Source organism: Lissotriton helveticus, chromosome 3_2, assembly GCF_964261635.1.
Source record: "Lissotriton helveticus chromosome 3_2, aLisHel1.1, whole genome shotgun sequence".
NCBI classification, from domain to species: Eukaryota; Metazoa; Chordata; class Amphibia; order Caudata; family Salamandridae; genus Lissotriton; species Lissotriton helveticus.
Window position 1 is genome coordinate 360742140 of NC_136062.1, and position 26217 is coordinate 360768356.

Genomic DNA, 26217 nt, shown 5'->3' on the forward strand with positions numbered 1-26217 from the left:
CACCACCGTTCTGAGATCGCAGCTTTTTTTTTTTCACTCATTGCCGACCGCCATTTCCTTTGGTTTTCATTACTTTTGTTACAATCTCGGCACCGGCACTGGTGCCACGACTGCATCAAAAGTAAGAAATAGAAAAAAATGTTTTTCTATTTCTTTACTTTTAATGCAATCATGGCTTCCGCGCTGGTGCCGAGTTTGTAACAAAAGTAATGAAAAGAAAAGGATATGGGGGGCAGCTGCTTTCAGCATGTAAATAAATAGGAAACAAGTATTTGCAATAGAATAGTACTCGCATTTACGCAAGTTTAAGCTATTGGCATTGTATTTTAAAAAACAAAACTTAAATTAAAGGCATTGTCATTTACAATGCCAATAGCTCAAAGTCATGTAAATGCGACAACTATAGTATTGCAAATGTTTGTTAATAATTTAAGTTGCATTACCCTAATCACTCATTAATTGAGATAAAATCGTATTCAATATATTTATATTTATTCATTTTTAGAGTGCCTGGTTCCGCCAACCGGCGTGTCCCCGTGCTAAATGGACTAGATGCTAGGAGATTGGTATAGGTGGCTCCCAGAAGCTAACATTGGGGAGCTGATACTGCCTTTGTTTCTATCACAAAACAGAGGCGAAGAGCAGTGTTTTCATTTTTTTCATAAATGTTGTTTCACACTGTTCCATTCTTAGAGTTTCAGGAAGTTTGTACCATGATTTTGCCGCAAGGTATCTATAGGACTTTTCCCCCATTGTAGAGGTTCGAATTCTGGGAATGTTTACCAGCGCCCTTCCTTCTGATCACAAATTACGGCCGGGGATGTAATATAGCCTTATAGCCCGCCGTAGAGGGCTATACCAGCTATTAAAGGCCCTCTCCAGCTTAAAAGGCCCCGAGCCGAAGGCGAAGGCCTTTAACAAGGGAGAGGGACTTTAATAGCGGTATAGCCCATCTACGAAGGGCTATAAGGCTATTAGAACATTCTGTCACTAGAGGACAGAATGTTCTAATAAAAAAACAAAGCCTTTTGGGAGTGTGAGGGGATGGAATCCCCTCAGGCTCCCTGAAGCCTTTGTTCACAGCCAGAGCTGTGAACAAAGAAACATTGGAATGTTGGAGCTCCAGGCTTATACCAGCCATTATAAGCCCAGAGCACTCCATTGTTTTCAATGGAGCTCCCAACATTCCAATGTTCTAATATGTTATTAAACGGTGCAGGTATTGTGGTCCTTTTTTTGCAAGAATCTTATGGCAGTAACACAGTGACTTAAATTGCACTCTTTGTTTCTACCGGGAGCCAGTGTAAGTCCTTCAAAGCTTTCCGTGCAGATGCTCTTTTGGGAAGACTCAGTACTAGCCGAGCTGCTGCATTTTGCACTAACTGTAGCTTGGCTAACCCCTTTTTTTGGTGCTCCCAGGTATAATACAGTCCCATAATCTAATTGGGAGGTTACCAGAGCGTGCACTATGGTTTTCCTCGTGCCGGATGGGAGTAGGTCCAGTATTTTCCTTAGAGTTTTAATGGTGCCATAGCATTTGCCCACTACCTTCCGTATTTGGGCATCAAAAGACAATTTGGTGTCTAACCAAACTCCCAAATTTTTAACCTCTGTCTTTGATGTTGGTACGGGACCTAATATTTCTGGCCACCATGCAGATGACCATATGTTTGGGGTTTTGCCCACTATCATCACCTCAGTTTTATTCCAGTTCAACTTCAAACAGTGGTTGGACATCCATTTTGCCACTTCCTCCAAGCATCTCGAAGTTGAGCGCTTCCTGTTTGTTGTTTCCTGAGAGTGTTACAATCAGCGGAGTATCATCAGCATATGATACAATGTGTACCTGTTGTTTTTCCACCAGTTCAGCTAAGCGTCCTACATATAGGTTGAAAAGCGTGGGGCTCGGCATTGATCCTTGTGGGACTCCTTGGGATAGTGCCACACTTTTCGATGTTTGTGATTATTGCAGTACTTGGAAACTTCGAGATGATAGAAAGGATGTTAGCCATTTTAAAGCAGAGCCTTCTACACCGCATTCTTCTAGTCTGTGCAGAAGCAACTTATGTGAAACGGTGTTGAAGGCCGCACTTAGGTCCAAAAGGATTATTGCAGTTGTCTGCTCTGCGTCCACCCATTGTCTCATTGTGTCTGTGGCCAATAACAAAGCTGACTCTGCGGAGGTGGCAGCTCTAAAGCCAGATTGAGATGGGTGTAATAAGTTATTGTTCTGTATATGGGCTACTAGCTGTCTGTTTACTATTTTTGCCGCAATTTTTGCGACATACGGCAGCAGTGAGATAGGTCGCAAGTTGTCTAAAACTGCTAGATCTATAGATGATTTATTTTTCAATGGACGTACTATTGCCTGTTTCCATTTGTTAGGGACTTCCCCCTTCTGAATGGATGTGGTAATTAGTTCAGAGACGTACGGTATGATAAGATCTGCTACCATCAGTAGTTTGTCTGGACGTGCCAGGTCAAGTGGGGATCCTGATTTAATTCCTTTGGCAATTATTTTGAGTTCGTTAAGTTCTAGCCTAACCCTGTTTTTCATTAGAATTGTAATCATTCAATTACAATTCTGTTGTCCATCTCTTGAACGGTGCAGTGACCAGCTCTATAGTGCAGTCTGCAGTAGTCACATTGATGTAGAGCTATTAATAATAATAATAATACTGTATTTTATAAAGCGCAAACGGCTACCTCCGGAGGAAGTGTCCCGGCGCTAGGGTGAGCATTGTTGCAACAGGGATGCGCTCAACACAACAATCCTGTGTGATTGGTTCTTTCTGTAAGGGTTAGTAACTGTGGCCTCAGAGTTTACTACACAGAGGATTGCTCCGGTAAAGCAATTCTCAAAGTAGATCCTATAGCTAGAGGCCGAAGTGACTAGCATGACGTTGCACCCAAATGACTCTTTCATATTTTTACTCTTTTGCGCTACAGTGCAGCAGCAGTGGTCCTATGTATCCCTGCCCCTCACTCTCAGTACTCGTCCAGCTCAGTCTTTGGCTTGCAGACTTCAATAGACTTGTTTAGAGTACTCCGTGACATCAGTCGTGCAGGGGTAAAGCTTTCTGAACTTCATGTTACTTACTATCGCTGTTGATATGTTGATAACCTTTCACAAATCCAAAATTACTCCAGGCCTCCTAGTGCTTGCAGTTCACATGTTTCACAACCCTCAGATGAGCGCCAGGATACCAGTGCTATTTATGCGCTATATAAATGTTCACATAACAAGTGCGTGGCTCAGATAACCCCTTGACAGTCACTACGCCTGCCTACTTCTCAATAGTGAGCATGGTGTATCGCAGGGGACACGGCATGATGAGGCTCCTACTCTGCTACACTTGCTCCTTGTGATCCTAGTGGGTATCTCCAGACCTACCTTCGGTAAGCGATGATCAGCGTTTTACTATCTTTCTGTTCCTCCTTTCTTCGCCTTTCTGTCTTGCTCCGAGTCAAAGTATGATGAACAGATTCAAGTCACAGTCCCCACAAATGAGTGGCAGTGCCCATCACCTGCAACCACCGGCACAAATTAAGCACTGGTTTTCACACTACCAGGCATATTCATCCTGAGGGTTTTTTAATTAGTTTGTGGTTTCTAGCAGTATTAGCACCAGCTTAAAAGCTCTTCTTCATAAGGGAGTGCTTTGAAAAAAGGCTGATGACTGGAAACGTTTTGTATATCAATATACATTTTACAGTTCGTTTGCTGAATTTAGTGTTTGTTTGCCGCGCAATAGATCTGAAAATTTTTGTTAAAACAATGGAGTCCTTAGTATACGATAAGCGTCGCTCACCTATGTGAGTGTATTTTCTGGTCTTACTGTAGCTGAAATAGATTTACATAAGTACCTGTCCATTGTGGTGTTAATGGGCATTCTGGACTAACCGCAGATACTTAAGTTCTCTAGTCAGACTCCTTCCATATTGCGACTCAGCATGATATTGGGATACTCGTTCGATCTATGCACTGTTGCTTTGCCTCTTAAATGGATACATTCCATGTCGGTATTATCAGTCTTTTGTTCTTCACTGACAGCAATAATTCAACAATGCCATTGTAAAATATAAAGACCGCATTACCACTGTCCTTGTTGTTACCACATTTCTACATTAACGCCATTCTTGTGTTTTTTAGATGATGGCCTTGGTGGCTGGGACTCTGGTGGATTTAATCAAGAATCTCCGCGCCTTTGCAGGGATCTTGGTGGTAAGTACTGCTTCCCTGTAACACCCAGTATTTTGACTTGCTAGTTCACCGTCTGGAGTACTGGTTCAGACGCATCACTGAGAAGATCACATTTGATTTTGTTTTTAAGAGTTTTATATAGCGCGAACATGACCCTCATGGGTATCGGAGCGCTTCACAATTGTTGGAGAGGATATAGTTCTACGTTGAAACATGTAAAATAAAATAGAACGAGAGCAATACAAGATACAGTACCTCCCCAGGAAGAGGGTGGTGATCTTTCAATGTTATGAGCATAGATTAAATAAAACAATATCATAATAAGCGAATAGTAATCTAGAACAGTACAATGTGCGGCAACACCAGCAGAGGGCGGTATCATCTCCGTGTTAAGATAATTTGATTAGGCATGACACAAAATCACAAAAACAGTGATCATAATATCATAATCTAAGACAGTACAGGATTCATCAGGCAGCATTCCCAAGAAGGGTGGTGTCGCTCAGTGTTGACACAGAGAATTTAAAAGAGCAATAGTGGAAGAGGCCAACAGTAATCGTAAGGTGTGGTTGTATAAGTACATTGTACGATACGTCTGATTACAGATGGCTCATAAGGAATTACTTAATTAACGTTCATAATATAGCCTTATAGCCCGCCGTAGAGGGCTATACCGGCTATTAAAGGCCCTCTCCAGCGTTAACAAGGGAGAGGGACTTTAATAGCCGGTATAGCCCAGCTACGAAGGGCTAGAAGGCTATTAGAACATTCTGCCATTAGAGGGCAGTATGTACTAACAAAAAAGTACAAAGCCTTATGGGAGCGTGAGGGAATTGGAATCCCCTCATGTTCCCTGAAGCCTTTGTTCACAGCCAGAGCTGTGAACAAAGAAACATTGGAATGTTGGAGCTCCAGGCTTATACCAGCCATTATAAGCCCAGAGCACTCCATTGTTTTCAATGGAGCTCCCAACATTCCAATGTTCTAATAACACATAAGGTACACACATTTGTGGAAGAGGTGTGGCGCAGTGGCCAGGGTGCCTTACTCCGGACTACGGGGTTCACGGTTCGATCCCTGGTGCTGGCGGCAAGTTAGCCCAGCACCATGTGACTCTGGGCAATAGCTTGCATAATCTTCCCGAGGGCCCCCAGTGCCGGGACACCACTTTGAAGGTAGCGGTGTGCTTTACAAATACTGGTATTTCATTTATTTTACATATACATATAGAGAACTGTGAATGTATATAATGCAATACTACATGTTTCTGACATCGATAACTATGCCAAAGCTTTAAATAGACTTCAAAATAAAGCCCACCCTGCCGTCCACACTAGATCAGGCATCCCAGCTCCCTAAACTCTCCATTTGGAGCGGATCCACCGAGGTACCCTCCTCTTAAGTGAGGATGCAAACGTAGCGGTCGTTTTTACAGTGAATCTTTTCAATAGACTCCATGAAGCGTTTCAACAATCTGGAAAGGATGCTCATGTGAGAGTTTATCAGAAAAATGTGTCAAAGTCTTGCAGATTACTCCGGGTGGACAGAGGAAATGTTACAATATTTTAACTAGTAGTGCAGCTTCCATAGTGAAGGAGGAAAAGTATTAAAAAAAAAAAAAAAATTAGTTATAAAATCTATTTTCTTTTGTTTGTGGTATTCCTCCAGGTAGCTTTCAAACATCTGTCGCACAGCAGGGGCACCCTAAAATCTGTGCAGTTACTTTAGAAGATACTTCATGAATTTTGGTGACCCTGTGAAGCTGTTTTTGTCTCCCTAAAATGTATTTAATAGTTTTTGCAAGAACCAGTGCTTCACATTGAGGGGGAATTTCTAGATCATGTTGGAGGTGGTCGGGGGGGATGTATTGCACGTACTGGGATAAAAAGATGTACAGATTTGAATCTAGCCAGCTTTGAGAACCACTTTCTAATCAACCAGGATACGGTAGAGAATCTCAAAATGTTTCTGAAAATTCCAGTAAGTTTCAGTAGTTTATAGTTAGTGAAATACTTCCCTCTACATAAATAATGTAATATTAAGCATAGCATAGAGCTGCTGTCATTCACACTTCAATGAAAACAAAGTTCTTGAATGGCCAGGAGGAGGACTACGGCCCTAAAAATTTTTCCTGACCTGATGTTCACCGGAGGTACGTTTGGCAAGAGGAGTATGAACTAGAATCAACAAGCATTTACAATGCAATGGTCTCGGCATCATTAAAGGTAGAGCTATTGGCATTGCTCATGACATTTCTTTTTTTTTCTTTAAATCATAAATAAATGGCATTGTCATTTACATTGTCAATACACAGCACTCTGCACTCAACAGCACACACCACTCTGCACGCAACAGCACACACCACTCTGCACCTGCACTCACTACTCTGCACTCCCTACTCTGCCCTCACTACTCTGCACTCTGCCCTCACCACTACTCTGCCCTCACCACTACTCTGCCCTCACCACTACTCTGCCCTCCCCACTCTGCCCTCACTACTCTGCCCTCACTACTCTGCACTCTGCCCTCCCTACTCTGCCCTCCCTACTCTGCCCTCCCTACTCTGCCCTCCCTATTCTGCCCTCCCTATTCTGCCCTCCCTATTCTGCCCTCCCTACTCTGCCCTCCCTACTCTGCCCTCCCTACTCTGCCCTCCCTACTCTGCCCTCCCTACTCTGCCCTCCCTACTCTGCCCTCCCTACTCTGCCCTCCCTACTCTGCCCTCCCTACTCTGCCCTCCCTACTCTGCCCTCCCTACTCTGCCCTCCCTACTCTGCCCTCCCTACTCTGCCCTCCCTACTCTGCCCTCCCTACTCTGCCCTCCCTACTCTGCCCTCCCTACTCTGCCCTCCCTACTCTGCCCTCCCTACTCTGCCCTCACCACTCTGCCCTCACCACTCTGCCCTCCCTACTCTGCCCTCACTACTCTGCCCTCCCTACTCTGCCCTCACTACTCTGCCCTCACTACTGTGCCCTCACTACTCTGCACTCTGCCCTCACTACTCTGCCCTCACTACTCTGCCCTCACTACTCTGCACTCTGCCCTCACTACTCTGCACTCTGCCCTCACTACTCTGCACTCTGCCCTCACTACTCTGCACTCTGCCCTCACTACTCTGCACTCTGCCCTCTGCACTCTGCCCTCACTACTCTGCCCTCACTACTGTGCCCTCACTACTCTGCACTCTGCCCTCACTACTCTGCACTCTGCCCTCACTACTCTGCACTCTGCCCTCACTACTCTGCACTCTGCCCTCACTACTCTGCACTCTGCCCTCACTACTCTGCCCTCACTACTCTGCCCTCACTACTCTGCCCTCACTACTCTGCCCTCACTACTCTGCCCTCACTACTCTGCCCTCACTACTCTGCCCTCACTACTCTGCCCTCACTACTCTGCCCTCACCACTACTCTGCCCTCACTCCTCTGCCCTCACTCCTCTGCCCTCACTCCTCTGCCCTCACTCCTCTGCCCTCACTCCTCTGCCCTCACTCCTCTGCCCTCACTCCTCTGCCCTCACTCCTCTGCCCTCACTCCTCTGCCCTCACTCCTCTGCCCTCACTACTCACTACTCTGCACTCTGCCCTCACTACTCTGCACTCACCACTCTGCCCTCACCACTCTGCCCTCACCACTCTGCCCTCACCACTCTGCCCTCACCACTCTGCACTCACCACTCTGCACTCACTACTCTGCCCTCACTACTCTGCCCTCACTACTCTGCACTCTGCCCTCACTACTCTGCACTCTGCCCTCACTACTCTGCCCTCACCACTCTGCCCTCACCACTCTGCCCTCACCACTCTGCCCTCACCACTCTGCCCTCACCACTCTGCCCTCACCACTCTGCCCTCACCACTCTGCCCTCACCACTCTGCCCTCTGCACTCTGCCCTCACTACTCTGCACTCTGCCCTCACCACTCTGCACTCTGCCCTCACTACTCTGCACTCTGCCCTCACCACTCTGCACTCTGCCCTCACTACTCTGCACTCACCACTCTGCCCTCACCACTCTGCCCTCACCACTCTGCACTCACCACTCTGCACTCACTACTCTGCACTCTGCCCTCCCTACTCTGCCCTCCCTACTCTGCCCTCACTACTCTGCCCTCACTACTCTGCACTCTGCCCTCACTACTCTGCACTCTGCCCTCACTACTCTGCACTCTGCCCTCACCACTCTGCCCTCACCACTCTGCCCTCACCACTCTGCCCTCACCACTCTGCCCTCACCACTCTGCCCTCACCACTCTGCCCTCACCACTCTGCCCTCACCACTCTGCCCTCACCACTCTGCCCTCACCACTCTGCCCTCACCACTCTGCCCTCACCACTCTGCCCTCACCACTCTGCACTCACTACTCTGCACTCTGCCCTCACTACTCTGCACTCACCACTCTGCACTCTGCCCTCACTACTCTGCACTCTGCCCTCACTACTCTGCACTCTGCCCTCACCACTCTGCACTCTGCCCTCACCACTCTGCACTCTGCCCTCACCACTCTGCACTCTGCCCTCACCACTCTGCACTCTGCCCTCACCACTCTGCACTCACCACTCTGCACTCACCATAACGGCAAGTTACCCGGGCTGTGCCATGAGGCATTAAAGTCTTTGAGAGGTGCTGGGCACACTCACTTGCCTGCGCTCGTGGTTACCTTCCACTGCAGGCTGCACACTGCACCACTGTGCCAAGAATGCCCACTGCTACCTTTTACCAGCACCTGCTGCTTATTGGGGGCATTACACTGGCCCTGTACTTATAACTAGTTCGGGGCTAGTAGGCAAAACGCACTTTTCCAAAGCTGCTTCATGTTCATAGTCAAAGGCGACCAAAGCGCTGCGAGGCACAGTGGACTACCATTACAAACTAATACATTTTAAGAATGTAAAGCTCTTGCACCAAAAGGCGTATGCCTACCAGGTGGCATTCACTACATAAACGCTCATAAATTCACTACAAAATAAATTAAAAAGTATTTAGGTGTACTGTTTAATACCCTCTGGACAATCCAGTGCCTTGACATGTTTGAATGGCTATACTTTCATGCAAAAACATTCTCAAGTAAATTGCTTCTACACGCTGAACTGAATGGTCTGATTTTGTTACATATAGCAATTAACAGTCTACCCAACTTTGTTTCTAAAAAACACCTCTTTATTGAAGCAGATCGTAATGCTCGGCACATGAAAGCAATTTGCCCAGGAACGCACTTTCAAATGCATTTTGTTTGAATGAATGCAGTTGTGAAATAAGTAGACTGTTATAATCGATGTCGTGATGCTCAAGCAGTAGTTTATTTTTGATTCTCGCTGCTTCCGAGTTGTCAGTGTAGGCAGTGGCCCTAACAATGGTACAATTGGGTGGCGTAGTAATTTAACCAGGTGAATAACTGTGAGAAGTTGCGGGCGCCGCATAAGAAAGATTTTGAGCACCGGGACTTATTTTTCTACAAATTAAGCACTGCTTACACTGTGGCATGGAGTCATCCTGCTCAGCTCTCGGCCTCCCGCGCGCGCCACTCCAGGCATATGTTTTCAATTATCTCCGCCGTGATGGCGAGATAATTGAAGATATATGGCCTTCTGCTCTTAAGACCATGCCTTTCACGTCTGCCCTACACGGAAAGAAAACACAAGAAAAGCACGAACGCACGCCATTCACTGCAGACTGGTGAACGCGCCCACAACATCTGCATTACATTATCGCGGCACCCTGACAGGTCCTAATTGAAATTAATGCACTGCTGTGCACGTAACCACACAGAAAATGCCAACATGGCGACCGACAAATTACATTAAGCCTATCGCGTCAAGGCTACTAAAAACACAGCACAGCGAAGACGAATCACTATGCAGATGCCATAAAAAACGCGCGCGCACTAAGGAATGTTGCAGCCTGGACCCCTAAAGAATTTTTTTTATTATTATAACAGAAGAGCTCGGACCTCCGCCTCCCCTGCTGACGCAGGGTTGACGTAGGCCGAGTCCTAAAAAGGTGGACTATAGAAGGTTTGATCATTGGATATTTTACTTGACACTGTTTTTTTAACCTGGGTACTCTGAAGACATCCTGACTCCTGGATACTTAATTACCGAAAGCCATTGTAAGTCATGAAGGCTACTTTTAACTCCACATAACCTTAATGGGAGTCGGTTGAGCTCACAGGGAGCAGCAGCTATTTGCAGAAAGAAGCGCATCTCTGTATTCAAGCACCTCCAAGACGTAATAGCTCAAAATGCATGTGTCTATGGAGCATGTCGCACTAATTGTATTATCGTAATTTAGGGGCTTTCAGATAACGAGGCTGATCAACAGTTCAAGATGCTGAGCCTTTGGGACATGATTGGATGCCAAGACTGCAATCTTGGGCTCTAATGAAACTGTTCTGCAACACTTGCTGTGGGTAGACACTTGCCTCGTTTGGGTTGTATTATAGGGTTCATCTCGCTCAGCTGCATGTCATCTCTAGATCTTCTAATCTTTGGTTCTCTTGTTGTTTCTCTTGGCCCAGTTGTGCTCCATGGTGGCTTGATATTTTCCATAAAAGGAATCCTTAATCTGTGCCTTTCTGCTGTCACTTTGGAATGTCTTCGGATAATGTCACACAGTGACCTAGTGTTTACGTTGTACAGAACAGTATGTATGACCCTTTTAGCTTCTCAAATTGTGCAAGCCTTCGGGCAACGTATGTGAGCTTGCGACCAACTACTGGGTGGAATTCTGCAGCAGAAAGGGTGCCACTGCGAGTCAGATGAGACCTCCCCAGACTGGCCCCATGATGGATGTAACAAGCAGGGGTGGCTCCTAAGGCAGAGGAGCGTCACCCCACTGCTCTCAGAGCAGTGGAAAAAAAGGACAAAAATACAAATGTAATAACCTAGTATCATCCTATTTTTTGTTGCTATGGGGTTGATGCTGGTGTCACAGGGAGAGGAGTGGTGGCACACTAAGTGCGCTTGACTGTCTGTTTGTGGCCGGTCAAATAGTCACGCGCAGTTTGCATGTTCCCCAGGCTGGAGAACATGCCCAGGCTCCCACTGCCTGTCTGAGCACTAAACCACAGCAATCAGAAAAATCGCAATACAATGCTGCATTGACGCGTTGTGATTGGCATAGGTGTGCCTGGGCGCTTCCTCCTACGAGGACTCGCCTGGAAGAGGAGCTTAGACAAAAGAGCGAAATAAAAAGGTAGGTGTTGGAAAGTGGGTTATTGGTAGGGGCAAATGTAGGTCTGTCACTGGCAATAACGCCACTAACACATGGTAGGACTCAGCATAGGTCTTAGAAAATTATTCCTATGCTCAACCCTTGGTAACATGGCTGCGAGCAGACAGGCTTAACTTCAAAGACAGGAATGTAAAGCATTTAAAAACACCCTTTCAGTAAATAATTAAGACACAACACAAACTAAAAATCCAACACCATTTTATAAAAATAGGTAATATTTGTATCTTTTAAAAGACACCTAAACGAAAATAATCCACTGTAGGGAACCAGAGGTATGATTTTTTTTAAAGATTAGTCACTTTCTAGTGCTTAGAGACCAACAGCGCCCCTTGAAGTCATTTTGTTTTCCCTGTCAGGGACACACCTTTATAAATTGTTCTGAAGAATTCTCACCACTGTAGTGGGCCGCCTTCTTCAGCAAGCGGGGTCCAGTTAGAACACCTTCCTGGCATTCTGTTTGCGGGTCCCAAAGTATCCAACACACAATCCAAGGTTCTGGAATCTCCAAGAGGGTCGTTCAAAGTGTGAAACTTCAATTCCACAATCCACTTGAACAAACCCCTTACAAATCCACTGGTACTCTAGGCTTTGAATTCTTGGTGGGGCTGTCGAGGTGAGCTCTGTTAACCTGTAGCTTGCAGGTAGTTCAACTCTTGAGTACTTTGGCAGCAAGGTAATCCACAGGGCTGTAGTTTCAGATGGTGCAGTCTTCATAGGTCAGGCCTTAGAGTTCCTTGCACAGCAAAACTTTCCATCAGGGCACTTCTTGCTTCATTCAGTTTCAAGCAGCAGATTTGGAGGGCTCTGCCCCTCTCAGATTCTTATTCAAAATATTCTGGGTCAAGCACCAGGTCATTGCTGACCAATGAGAGGAGGGCAACTCCTCATAGTTATGACCACATCCTGTAGAGTGTGGCATTAGTTTGTCCCAGAATGCATTATTCTTCCAAATCCATAATGGCTGATTTTCCAGCCAGGAGGTAAGAGCTGGCTAAACACCCCCCCTGGTATTACTTATTTCTATGAACTCTCCCCCTACCATCTGCACATACCTTCCTTAAGCCTAGCCCTGACTCTGGGTCAAGACTGTCTGAGTGGACTGAAACCCAGGCCTCCCCTCTACCTTTGAAGCGGATGGTTTACGACTCCACCCACTGGCCTGGGATTCCTATAGACCAGCACACTGCCCTCCCAGCAGAGTGATTAACCAGAGGGGTTCCTTATCAACTCTTCAAAGCAGCCTGGCTAATCCACTTAACTCTGACCAATCAGGGCAGACCACTGGAAGGCTGAATTTGAACTTACAAACAAGAAAGTCTTATAACTACTTGTATGTACACTTTAGGAGAAATTCAACAATATAATATTGTTGGATTTACTACGACCATTCTGGGAAGTCTTTGAATGGTCCGGCTAGTCCTCTCCTATCAATATTTATTAATCAATCACTTCCTACCATGTTAACCTATGGGCCATGGGGTTTGCAATGGGGAAAATGACTTGGGCCACTTTTCAAGAACCAGGGCTGAGAAAACCATATTTAATACGTATTTCCCTAATTTCTACAGGTCCCCCACCCCCTGTGCAACTAGGGGAGACTTCAGGGGTTCTGAATCTGCAGAAATCATGCAGATTAGCCTTACCCAATTCTTTTAGCTTCACAGTCGTTTTTGAGCAGCTCTTTAACACAATATAGGGAGTGACATGTAAAATTTCACTTTACCCAGGCATATAAAAACTCATTTTATAAGTGCGCTCCTTATAGATAACTGACCCCCCACCCCTGGGATACCTAGGGGTGACCCTGGGGGTCCCTAGTATGCAACAACATGGCAGGGTTTTCATTTTTAAGGGCCCCAAAGTCTAGTTTGGGCACAATTTAAGGTCTAAAAGCTGTCCAGGCCACCAGGGATGCTTTTAAACTGACCTCAGGCTTTAGCTCTGCACACATGCTAGTGCAGAAAATCTGCTGGCCTCTAAACTGCCATGCCCCAGGATACTGGATACTTCTAGGTAGTTTCAATCCCCTGCCCTATTACATACTAGGGGCTTATGGGGTAGGTCATGCCAATACCATAGTGTACCCTAGTGTATGTTGGGTGTTTTAACTGCCTTCCAATGTGTTTCTTTTAGCTTGGCACTGGCTCTCGGCCTGGTTAAACAAAGCCCAGGGTCAGTCAGAGTCAGTTACCACCAGTTCCAGTCAGCAAACAGTTGGGGGTGCCCAGGGCACAGTAAGACTTTGCAACAGTAGGTGTGTTTCTTAACTGTTTGTTTTTTGATCCACCTCCACCCCTTGACCCTCTTTCCCTGCCAGCCACTACTGGTAACAAGACCAGTGTAAAGATCTGTCCTTGAACTTGCCGCCTTAATTCAAGTTTCATCCCAAGTGACCAACTGGAAACCCAGAATAGAATTAAGGAAGAGCTCTAGTTATACTAAATATAGCATTACCTATGTAGTTGTAAAGCACACAATCACCCCTTGGGGCATCTTGAGCTGTATAACTGTGAAGGGTGAAAGCATGAGTGTACCCGCTGACCTTAAACTATGATCACGATGTCAAGTACAGATATCTAGAGTGGGCGAATTAGCCCGCAGAGGTACCTGACCCCAAGCTCTATAGCATAACCAGTTCCACTGAAGGGTTTTAAGACGTGTGCCCTTGCAAAATGTTGCTTCCCTATTCGCAACTGGTGCTGGGCTGGCTGTCTTGAGGTCAGCTGGACTGGTCAGCTGGACTGGTTGTCTTGGGTAAGCTGGACTGGTTGTCTTGGGGTCAGCCGGACTGACTGTCTTGGGGTCAGCCGGACTGTCTTGGTGTCAGCTGGACTGACTGTCTTGGGGTCAGCTGGACTGACTGTCTTGGGGTCAGCTGGACTGACTGTCTTGGGCTCAGCTGGACTGACTGTCTTGGGGTCAGCCGGACTGACTGTCTTGGGGTCAGCCGGACTGACTGTCTTGGGGTCAGCCGGACTGACTGTCTTGGGGTCAGCCGGACTGACTGTCTTGGGGTCAGCCGGACAGACTGTCTTGGGGTCAGCCGGACCGACTGTCTTGGGGTCAGCCGGACCGACTGTCTTGGGGTCAGCCGGACCGACTGTCTTGGGGTCAGCCGGACCGACTGTCTTGGGGTCAGCCGGACCGACTGTCTTGGGGTCAGCCGGACCGACTGTCTTGGGGTCAGCCGGACCGACTGTCTTGGTGTCTGCCGGACCGACTGTCTTGGGGTCTGCCGGACCGACTGTCTTGGTGTCTGCCGGACCGACTGTCTTGGTGTCGGCCGGCCCGCCTGTCTTGGGGTCGGCCGGCCCGCCTGTCTTGGGGTCGGCCGGCCCGCCTGTCTTGGGGTCGACCGGCCCGCCTGTCTTGGGGTCGGCCGGCCCGCCTGTCTTGGGGTCGGCCGGCCCGCCTGTCTTGGGGTCGGCCGGCCCGCCTGTCTTGGGGCGGCTAGACCGACTGTCTTGGGGTCTGCCGGACCGACTGTCTTGGTGTCTGCCGGACCGACTGTCTTGGTGTCTGCCGGACCGACTGTCTTGGTGTCTGCCGGACCGACTGTCTTGGTGTCTGCCGGACCGACTGTCTTGGTGTCTGCCGGACCGACTGTCTTGGTGTCTGCCGGACCGACTGTCTTGGTGTCTGCCGGACCAACTGTCTTGGGGTCGGCCGGCCCGCCTGACTTGGGGTCGGCCGGCCCGCCTGTCTAGGGGCGGCTAGACCGACTGCCAAATGAGGTCAAACACGTGACGAAATGTGCACCGTGCAAATGCTAGTAACATAACACATGATTGATCCTTGTCTGTGATGACACTTGCAAAACATGGACTGTAATGTGTTCAGAGTCGTTATAGTGGTACATATTAATTAATCCGATTACATCCAATAGCTGTCTCGGCAATGGACATCTGAGCCACGACCTTGGCCATTAACTCTACCCAGTAGCAACATTAGAGACTGGTCTTGACCCTTTAAGGACGTTTTCAAAAATCCACTCTGCTGGACTCCCACATCTGTGTTTCGGGCCCTTACCCTGCAGATCTATTGATCTCAGTTCTTGTGCAATATGCTGGTGCAAGCCTTTGATCTTTGTAATACAAATTAGTCACACAAGCAAAAGCAGCCCCTCCTGTGGGGATCACCGAGGTGCTGATAGTGTGTTCAGGTACCGTCCAGATCTGGATCTAAATGTATCACCGCAGTGAGGGGAACCGGTTCACATGAGCGAGAAAGAGGAAAAAGTTAGTAGAGGCCGAAAAAGAAAGAGGGGCAGGGTTGGAGGACTGTACAAGTGTAAGAGAAAATGGCAGCGAGAAAAGGAAGTGCAGCATTTTTTTTCAAAGCGCAGTAAAACAAAAGGGCTGAGCTAGAAAGCTTCACAAAAAGTTAGAAGAAAGCTGTCAAAAAAAAGTTTTGAGGAGGATGAAAGTAGATGGAAAGTTTCGAATAAAGTAACAATGACACGAGGAAGAGACGTCAGAAAAAGTATTAAAAATCAAAGACCAGATTAAAGAAGAGTGCAGGCAAATATCGGCATAGCTTGAAAAGAAGCAGAAGCACAAAGGAAATGAAGCAATCAAAACAGTAAAAAAATAACAGGTGGTGCTTGTAACAGGTTACAACAGGAGCGAGATCTCCCTAATACATTATTGTTCACTATTGATGTGTTTTTATGTCGTGGGAGTCTTATCACGCTAGCTAATTTCGCGTGCTATTCGTCTGACTGCAACTAGATGGCACTCTAGGAGCAGCATTACTTCATTCAACAGTAAACTGTATGAGTGCTACTGTCTGGCGTTTTTACTAGTGCTGAACCAATGGGCCATCTGTCCAGTGTCAGTTGGAGAGCAACTTGACCTGCGACTTTGCTATGGCTCTTTGTGGTCCGGTATAAAAGCATACAATTCATAGGATAACAGATAGAGGCACTGCGTGCTTAGCCTTAGAATGCTACATCCTCCAAACAGCAGAAAACCAAATTATGTAGACAATCATGACCAGATTTCTTCCACAACCCCACCAAAATGTGATCAAGTACCCACGGCAGGGACGAAACGCGTGTCTCTCTCTCTCTCTCTCTCTCTCTCTCTCTCTCTCTCTCTCTCTCTCTCTCTCTCTCTCTCTCTCTCTCTCTCTCTCTCTCTCTCTCTCTCTCTCTCTCTCTCTCTCTCTCTCTCTCTCTCTCTCTCTCTCTCTCTCTCTCTCTCTCTCTCTCTCTCTCTCTCTCTCTCTCTCCCCCCCCCCCCGCCCCCCCCCCCTCCGAATGGTGGCATACTAATATAGGTTACCGCTATTAGCTGCAGGCCTTCCTACTAGAGCAGTAACCAACTCCCACTCATTGGAGGGAATTAATGCCTCGTGGGCGGGGCGGCAGCTGTATGACGGAACCACGCCATCATGAGCATACACCGCCCGTGACTCATGACGGCGTGCTCCCGTCATCAGCACGGAATGGGTTAAATGCCAGTAGGCTGCAATATTTGAAAGGTGGCTAATATTGAAGTTTGCAAGATATATGTGCGCATATATGTATGTGTGTATATGTTTGTTGCGCTGTGATTAAAAATCGTTGTAACTGCCCCCGCAAGTGCTTTTTTTCTTTATGAAATAAGAAAAGAGTATATATGTATGTGTATATATATATCTAGATGTGTGTGTATGTATGTATGTATATATATATATATATGTGTGTGTGTGTGTGTGTATATATATAGATATGTATATATATATATATATATATATATATATATATATATATATATATATATACAAAAAAAAGAAGCAGAGAACTCTGGGTAGTTCTCAAGTTTAGGTGGAAAGCAGCTTCTGTACACCAGCGATACTCTAGATCTGTTCAACTCAAATGTCTGCTTTTCTATCAAAGTCTTTAAGCATTAGATTAGCACAGTGTCCCTTTCTATCTCAGCGTGGATGGCAAAGTCTTTTACCATTTCTACAACAAAGTCTTTAAGCATAAGACTAGTGTTGTAAATAAGTGAAGATAGATGACAGGATACTACTAGTTGATTACATGTAGATTTATTTATTGTAGGACACAGCTGAGTACAAAACCTCGCCAGCTGACCAGACCATCAACTGACACTGGTAGAACACTCTGGTACAGATTAGAACACACACATGTATTCTGGGAAGGTGAGGAGGTGAAAACACTGAGGAAGGGCTAATGACTACTGTCAGCCATATTGCAAGAAGAATCAATATACAACAACTAGCACAGTGCTGTCCATGCTGAGCTGTAAAACGACAAAAGCCATTTACCACTCCAGGCAGTGGAGCTTTGAATTGGTGATATACCTACCAAGCCAACCTGAAATGAATAAAAGCAACCCCTGACACTTGTTTCACTCGATTTAGAGCTCTTCAGAGAGGTATAGCTGTGTCCAGACACTCAGGAGCACCCAGTATAAGATGTATAATCTCCATCCTACAGGCAGTTGCCAGTAGGTGATTATAGTAGCGACCTATTTTCTATCTGAAAAGCATTTTTTGGTTTGCTTATGAGATTGGTGCGGTCTGTCTAATTTCAAGAAAAAAAATGCTCTCTTGTGTTTAGTTATGCAGGGAAAGTTTCAGGGTGATCCGTCAATCGTAGGCAAAGAAAAAGGGGATGTGGTAAAAAAAAAAAGTTTGTTTCAAATGTTAATTCTGATAGAGATTTTAGACATGACTCCAGCGTGAACCGCTGAATTGAATTACACCAAATTTGGTAGAAAGCTAAATCTTTCTAGAAAGATCTTTTTGTGATTTGGTGCAAATCTGTACAGTTGTTAATGAAATATTAAAAGGGATATCAAATTTCGATTTCTAGGGACGCAGATCCATCACGGCGCTCTGCGAATCCACGTGCTGACATCAGTGCCGTGAGTGGCTGGTCACAAGCTCAGTAGAAAGTTGCCACTGCCATTTTACAGGAATGACAATTCACAAATGTATTCAGGTTAGGGTAGAGGTACCCTGACCCCATGGTTGTAATAAAGGGGTCTGCGAGGGACCCGTTATTGGCAAGAAATTGCCCCAAAACAATTTTTCCCCACTTGGAGTTGCCGATCCGCCACAACCGTCCGCATGCCCCCCTGTGTACAATTATGGTGGATCCACAAATTCGTCCATAAGTAAAAAAAAAAAATACAACCACTCCCAGACCTGCTCAGATACTTATACCCCCCACTCACCCACGGACCCATTCAAACACTCACTCAGACCCATTTGCACCCCCCACTCACACACCCACACGGACCCACTACGACACTCACGCACCAACACACAGACCCACATGCATCGCCATACAAGTAAATCTTAAATGTTTTGCCTTGTATTGAATGTGTGCTTTTAGTTTGTGGATCCGTGATGGGGACTGCAAATCCAAACCAAACTCAAAAAAAACAAGCAATAATACAATTTTGTTTAGAATGGACTTTGGGGGAAAAATATAGCAGGAGCCACAGTTAAATCATAACTGCTCTAAAGAACAGAATATACCAACTTCTTAGGCTTGGCAAAGCAAGTTTGTGTTTCAGGTCACTACAACTTAAACAATCTGAAATACTTGAAGCAGATGAATGCATTGTTGATCGATCACAGCGCAATCTCATCTGTAATCCCTATGTCCTGTGGGATATTTCTTCCTATGGTCCACTATTTAACTTACTATAAGTGAGCAAATGCAGAAAGCCGTGTTAAAGCTCCCAAACAAGCACTCACATACCCACTAACACACCGATAAGAACACTCACACACCCACTCATAAACCCATATAGCCACTTAATTGCACACCCACTCAGACGCTCACAGAGCCACTCGTAAACCCACTCATAGACCCATAGAGCCACTCACATACCCATGTACACTAACAAGTAGAGCCACCCACAAAACAATTACACACCCACTCATAGACCCATACAGCCAATCACATACCCACCCATTCACTTGTATAGCAACTCATATCCACTCGTATAGCAACTCATATCCACTCAACGACACACAATGCCACTCACACACCCATTCTCTTAGATTATAGTTACAAATACAAAATAAACAAGCATTTGCAACGCAATTGGTCTCGCCTTTGGGACCTGCTATGTATTTAGCTATGCAGCACATTAGGCTGGGTGCTGAAATATCTACTGTTCTTTAACATGTTGGAAAGAAAGCCCAAACTGCGTGACATGCCAGGCATGGGGACACATGGAGGAAAATACTGCCTTTTAGCAGGAAATGGAAAATGTTTTTAATATAAAATCAGGGCCTTCCGTGGTCATATCACTGAAAATTAGATTTGAAAAAAATATTGTCTACGGGTGCTCGTGGGAGACAATTTCTATTGACTGGAATTTAGAGTATGCTAAAGTGATTCGGGTATTTTAGAGACCTCTGTTTGTAGTTTTCTATCAAAGTTCAATAGAGGCAGTTGCCAGAAAAATTAAACAAAGAAAGTCCCTCAGCAGAAAGCATTTCTAGTATTTTACTGACCTCTAATGGTCCTCTTTTATTAAGAAAGTTTAATAGAGTAAGTTGAACAGAAAAAAATGTACCTAAGCGGAAGAAGACCTGTCCTAGGGCTGATCTCCAGAGCCCACAAAGTACATACACATATAAGAATATACAAATCTATACGTATATACTAAAGTATATACAAGAGGTCTCGAATGCTCGACCTTAAAAAAAGCTTAGATTCACCATAAAACACAAAGCGAACAGACAGTATAACTGGGAAATGATGAAAAAAAAAAAAGGGGTGGGCCCAAAATACAAAATCCCAATGCATTTTGCATAGACTTTTTAGACCAGGCTACAGCAAAAACTGGTGAACAGAATGACAACAAATATGGCAGGAAGCTAGATCTTGGTCTGCAGATTGTCTTTTTTGTGATTTTAGTGTAAATCCGTTCAGCAGTTTTTAACAAATTAAGGGTAAAAAACAATTGTATATCTGTACGATTGGGTCTGTGATACTCGAGATTAGCACAGGGAGCTTTATTTCCCTTGGACCATCTTGCTCCTGTGACAGTCAGACTCCTGTGGGAGCGAGCACTCTGATTGGCTGCCAGCAACATGAGAAAAATATTGCTGACAGACATTACAGGGCTCAGGGAGTTAGATCCTTGTTCTGAAAAGAAAAAACAAAATAGTAAAAGTGATTCCTGGCCCCCTAGGCCCCATGGGGGGGAGGGGAGACCCAGAGGTCCCCCCTGGCCAAAAAAAGAAAAATATCTTCAAAAAAAATCTTGATCCCACAAGACTCTCACAGGATCGAAACCAAAAAAAATGGCAGGTCTGATGCATTTAAATAGATTATGCCCCGGCAGAGCCCAGCCTGGGGCTGAATTCATAAAGGGTAGAGGGGCTGCATGGCCTTCTCCCCAAGTCTCCAGGGGCCCGTTGAACCCACCCTGGGACAAAAGTGTCTTTATATGGGAAGCGGGTGAAGCAGGCCTCCTCCCTGAGCCATTAATGGTTTTGGAGACCCCATCACCCCAAAGCTGGCTTAGTAGTTATGTTCAAGGGAGCCCACCCCCGGGACCTAGCGGTTTCCCATCCAGCATTGGCGCGGGCAAGGAAACTTGTTTGCTCTCGCTTGATTGGTGCATTTTTTTAATTTCCTGCCAATCGGGAGCAAGCACCAAGTCCACTCCTAGCTGACGGGAGCTTTAAAAAAATAAAAAAGCTCACGCCTGATGGGAGCGAGAATTTGATCTGTTTCCCTGCCGCACTGATGTGGGCAGGGAAGCCACTCAAAATATTCCTCCTGTCTGTTTGGAGGAGCATTCGGAGCTACTCATTATTGGCAGACGCAATGCCGGTCCCTAATGAACGTATGGTGAGTGGCCTGGGTGGGCACAGGGCACCCATCTTAACTGTGCAGAGCCTGGGATGATGGGGTCCCTGGGGTTGAAATTGGACCGGAGAGAGGGGCTGCGTTCTGTATTCCTCCTAAAAATTTCCCCTTCCTCTACAAATGACGCTGGACCCCGGAGGATGGGATCTCCAGGGATGACATCTGCCCGGGGATGGGGGGGACAACATGCCCCCTTCTCCTCTATTTAAATGTGTCCCCAGGGGATGGGCCCCTGGACGTGATAATGGCTCATGGAGAGGGGCTGCGTTGCCCTTCTCTTTTAGATATCGGCAGCACTGGGGGGCAGTGGGTGTGGGCTCCCCAAGGCATAATGGCTTGAGGTAGGAGGGCCGCAGACCCCCGGACCTTTATTTTTTAGAAACAGCCCTTGGGTATGTGTCCCCAGGGCATTAGAAGGGTTTGGGAGGGGGCCACGTGACCATCCCTCCCCTTTTAAACTATATGTATAGCCCTGGGAGATGGAATTTCCCCACCCCTTCCTCTTCAATAAAAAAAAGGTCATTTACCCAGACCCTATGACCACTGCGCATGGCTGAAGGTCGTGTGGGGTTGGCTGCCTTTGGGAGGGGGATGCCCACAGGGCCTGCCTCCAGCCAGGCCTTGTAGCCAACTGCTAAACTGGGGTTAGCTGCATTCCAGAAGCCAACCTGGTATTGCCGAAGGCTGTGCACAGTAGGGGTTGCATTTTCTTATGGTAACTAAATATTACTTTATGTTAAATGTTACGTAAAAGATTACGTTATCCCTATCCTGGCATACCGGTCATATAGAACTTATGGTTGGCTGATGGGTGAATTCTGAGAGGTACTGATCTCAAATTAGGCAGCTTTTCACTCTGTAATCCAAGATGTATAATAAATTATTTGAAATACACTGCACCAATATATATATATAAATAGCAACATTGAAAATACGGGTATTGTGAGCTAACGAAAATGGTAGCTTAATGCTATGTACAGAATGGAGCTGTGCAAATCTTTAAATAGCTGGATTTTTTGTGTGTTTGATATATGCTGTTCTTTTTTTAAGGTGGTCTACTACTCATTTGCCATCATTGGCATTGAGCTTTTCCAAGGTGCTATCGTGCCACCAGGAAATGGAAGGTAAGGCTCTTCCTAGCAACGCAATTATCGTACGGATTCAAAAGTATGACTGTGTAAATTTTAGGAATTTTAACGTCTGCTAAAATAATTATATTCCAACATAAATGTAGCAAACATTTTTGCATAGGCTGTGGATCATACTAATGACACAGACGTCCACTAGAAGGGAGTACTACAAAAATCAACTTATGTTGCAAAGATACTGCACAGGAATAGAATTACGCTTGCGACCATAGAACATCAATATGTAGGGAGTGATTCACCATACTACCTCGGTATCTATGAGCCAGAGTCTGACTAGCTGTAATGCCTTCGAACCTTTCCAGAGAAACAAGTGAGTTGGCACCCCAGAACACAACACACTCCTCTCCGGGATTACGGAAACAGGACACACCCTTTCGCACTCTCACTTGCACTTGTCCACAACAAGATAAAAAAGAAACCAGGAGGAAGTTTTGTATATTTATTTGAACTATCGTGCTCTAAGATGCAGTATTTGCATAACCATTTGAAAACCAATGGGTAGAAAAAATATTAATAGCATGGTTAACAAATCACATACCTTTTAGAAAAGCCCTTACATGTTATATGACAGATTAGCCTAAACTCCTCATCCCCTTCTACTAAAGCTAAATGATTATATATCGAAGATCTCTGGGATAAGCGGACTCCTTACCTTTGCACACATAGATGGACATTCAAGCAATCGGGGGGTTTATAAAGTGCGCTACTCACCCGTGAGGTTCTCAAGGCACTAGGAAGAAATATTTGGGTTATTTGTTGACGTCTTTATTTTTTCAGTGCTTTGTTGCTTATGGGGGACTCGTTAGCCTTTTATAGGTTTAATCTGTAACAAAACAATCAGCAAATACAATATAATGATGAATGTGGCTGGATCATTAATATTCCTGGCTTGGTCAAAGCCACAGGAGCATATCTCGTTTTGGTTAAAACACTCCCCCCCAAGTACAGACCATCTGAAGTAACTCCCCATTCACTAGAGCTGTAATGAAGTCCAACCCAGTGGCCTCGCCTTATGAGAGGTGACTCCTTGAGGAGTCATTCCCTTCCCTACTAAATGTCTGTCGCCCCTTTCTTCGCTCTGGAATATGGACTGAAAAATAGGATTTTTATTTTCTGCCGTTGATTCATTGATTTAAAGTGGTGCAAATATAATTTTAAGTGTGCTTACCCTTAACCTAGAATGACTTTAATTTAGATCCCATCTAGCCCAGAAAACATTTCATGAGTAACTTGATTGCCCTTGTATATTAAAGGTTTGTCAATAAAGTCTGTTTGCTATTGAATATTGGCAGTCATTAATTGGAAAGAAGCATCATTGTGCTCTGTTCTCATCTTGCTGCAGTGCTGTAAACTCAACAACTAACAACCTCACCAGCCAATGCGGCACCTTTGAGCAGTTGGAGTATTGGCCCAACAACTTCGATGATTTTGCTGTAAGTATGGTTGTGTTTTTTGTTGTTTTTGGTCTTGATCTTCTTGTTTGTAGTCTTGTACTTGAGATTCCTCCCTGGTAGTTTCCGGAAAGCTATGCTTCCTAGATTCTCTAGATCACTTAGCACCCTTGTGGAGATGGCTTCTATTTTTGCAATGAGGACATAAGGGCTTCAGAGGACTTTTTTTAGGGTCGTTTTGAAACTTTAAGAAAGAACTAAACATCTTACTTTGCATAGTGCCTCATCACCATTTAGACGATGGAACAGAAAAAGCACCTCTAAACATTTCAGGTACTCCTGAACGTATTACAATTCTAACAGTGGTTGCCGGCATGGCTTGTGAGTGGTGGGGTGGGTGTGGGAGTATCGCGCACGGGGGGGTCTGGTGGGGATGGCGGTAAATAAACGTACCTTGCCGCAGGCCGGGTCCCGCATCTCTGCTCCTGCTCTCCTTTTACACATCGAGGAATAGGAAAAGGGGTCCACTGACCAATGTCAACGCTGCAATGCAGCCTTGCTATTGGAAAGCACCCAGTCTCCCCTGACCAATCGCAACGCTGCAGCGTTATTGGTTTTGAGCGTCCTGTTTTTACGCTCAACCAGGAAATTGGGTCCTGGGATGTTCTCCATGAAGGCTATAATGCAGCCTGCATGGAGAACGCAGAAGGTGCGCATGACTGGTTTATAGAACCCGAGAGGGACGACCAAACAAACATTGTGCACTTAGGAATGGGCAAACCACTCCTCCCCTGTTCCAAGAGCAGAGCCACAAGCAAAGCAGCAGGAAGCAGCATAAAATGATAATAACTCACAGTTAATATTATTTTATGTGGTCACATTTTATATGGTTCCCACTGCTTAAAAGCAGTGGGGTGATGCTCCTCCGCCACAGCGGAGGAGCTGCCACTGCATCTTAATAGGTTTTGAGGAAACTCCCACCTGTCTAAAAAGTACAGGTACTAGGATTCTGAAATGATATACACAGCAATCATGGCCATGGGATGAGTTGCACGTGAGTATGGTACAATTTAAAACCCTCAGGTGGTAGCGGTGCAACATTTTCCCTGACATTTTTGCGGTATCATTTCTGTGATCTGACCTTTTTTAACTCTCTTGCATCCGGTATTCTTCTCTTTTTTTTTGTGTTATTGTATTTTATGATTAGTACTAAAAAAATATTTTTTTTTGATTAGTACTAGAAAATCTTGCTAAAAAGTTCCTTGGGCGCTAGAATAGCATATGCGTTAAGAACTCTTTGCTGTTCTGTACAAACCTTTACTAGAATGATCGGTTTCCTATTAAAGACCTCTAAGAAAGCCAATGATAGAAATGTCCAAGTCATGCAGAAGGTTTTATGGTCCGAGAACTGCTGTTTTAAAGGTAGTTAATACAAAAATATAGGTGCTCCTAAACTGAGTTGGTAGAATTTTAGGAACTACATGTTTTTTATTGCACTACTTTCCAATGTTTTTTTCTAGCACTTGCCTCTCAATTCGCCTTTTAATGGCACTTTAAATAGCTTGCTTTAACTACTATGTGGATGAGTAGCACCTAATAGTGTCCACTGGCAACTGTTTCTCCAAACTCGCTTTCTGAACAATATAGCCCGCGCCTTACGGTATAGAGTATTTTGCTTACAAGTCTGTGAATGCTCGGTGTTGAATATGCCCAATATGGCCTCCCTCCCTAATGTACAGCCAAGCTACCTTGGCAGCCTTCTTCATGCCACTAGGTACAGATTTGGCTAGCAACTGACGGAATCACGTTTTTCACTCCTTTCTCTTTTTGTATCCTTGTATCGCAGGCTGCTCTTGTGACCCTGTGGGATGTGATGGTGGTGAATAACTGGCAGGTGTTCCTGGATACCTTCTCAAGATACACAACACCGTAAGTGCTGCCTTTCATCCTGTTTTCATTGTTCATTCTATATAGGAATGCATGTGCATGTATGAAGCTTTTGGATTACAGGGGTAAGACCTCTCTGGCTTCCTACATGGCCCCACCTCTCTACTGGAACCCTCTACACATCCTTCACCCCTCACTCAGCATTCAGACCTGGTGGCACACCTTGCTGATTGCCAGTTACACCTTCTTACTGCCGAACTTAATGATCTGAAAGCCCTCTCATTTGAGCATCTCCCCTTGAGCAGCTCCCTCCTCTCCCTCGGTAATTTGCCCAGAGTCCCCTCTTGCGCTATATCCCGCCCTGCCTACCATTCTCCCTTCTCTATCTACAATACCTTACCTCTCCCTAACGCCCATTCGCGGCCCTGAAGGACATAGTCCGGTCTTGCGTTCAATGATATCAATGACTTGCTCATCTCTTATTACATTACCCTAGACTCC

General features: G+C 45.7%; 1 protein-coding gene across 1 annotated transcript in view; it reads left to right on the forward strand.

Moving 5' to 3' along the window:
* Positions 1–26217, forward strand: part of TPCN2 (two pore segment channel 2) — a 228681-nt gene that overhangs the window by 184689 nt on the left and 17775 nt on the right. Inside the window, exons 19-22 of the mRNA XM_078684245.1 lie at positions 4154–4225; positions 22341–22414; positions 23781–23871; positions 25676–25758. Of these exons, the coding sequence (XP_078540371.1) occupies positions 4154–4225; positions 22341–22414; positions 23781–23871; positions 25676–25758 (320 nt within the window). The remainder of the gene's footprint in view (positions 1–4153; positions 4226–22340; positions 22415–23780; positions 23872–25675; positions 25759–26217) is intronic.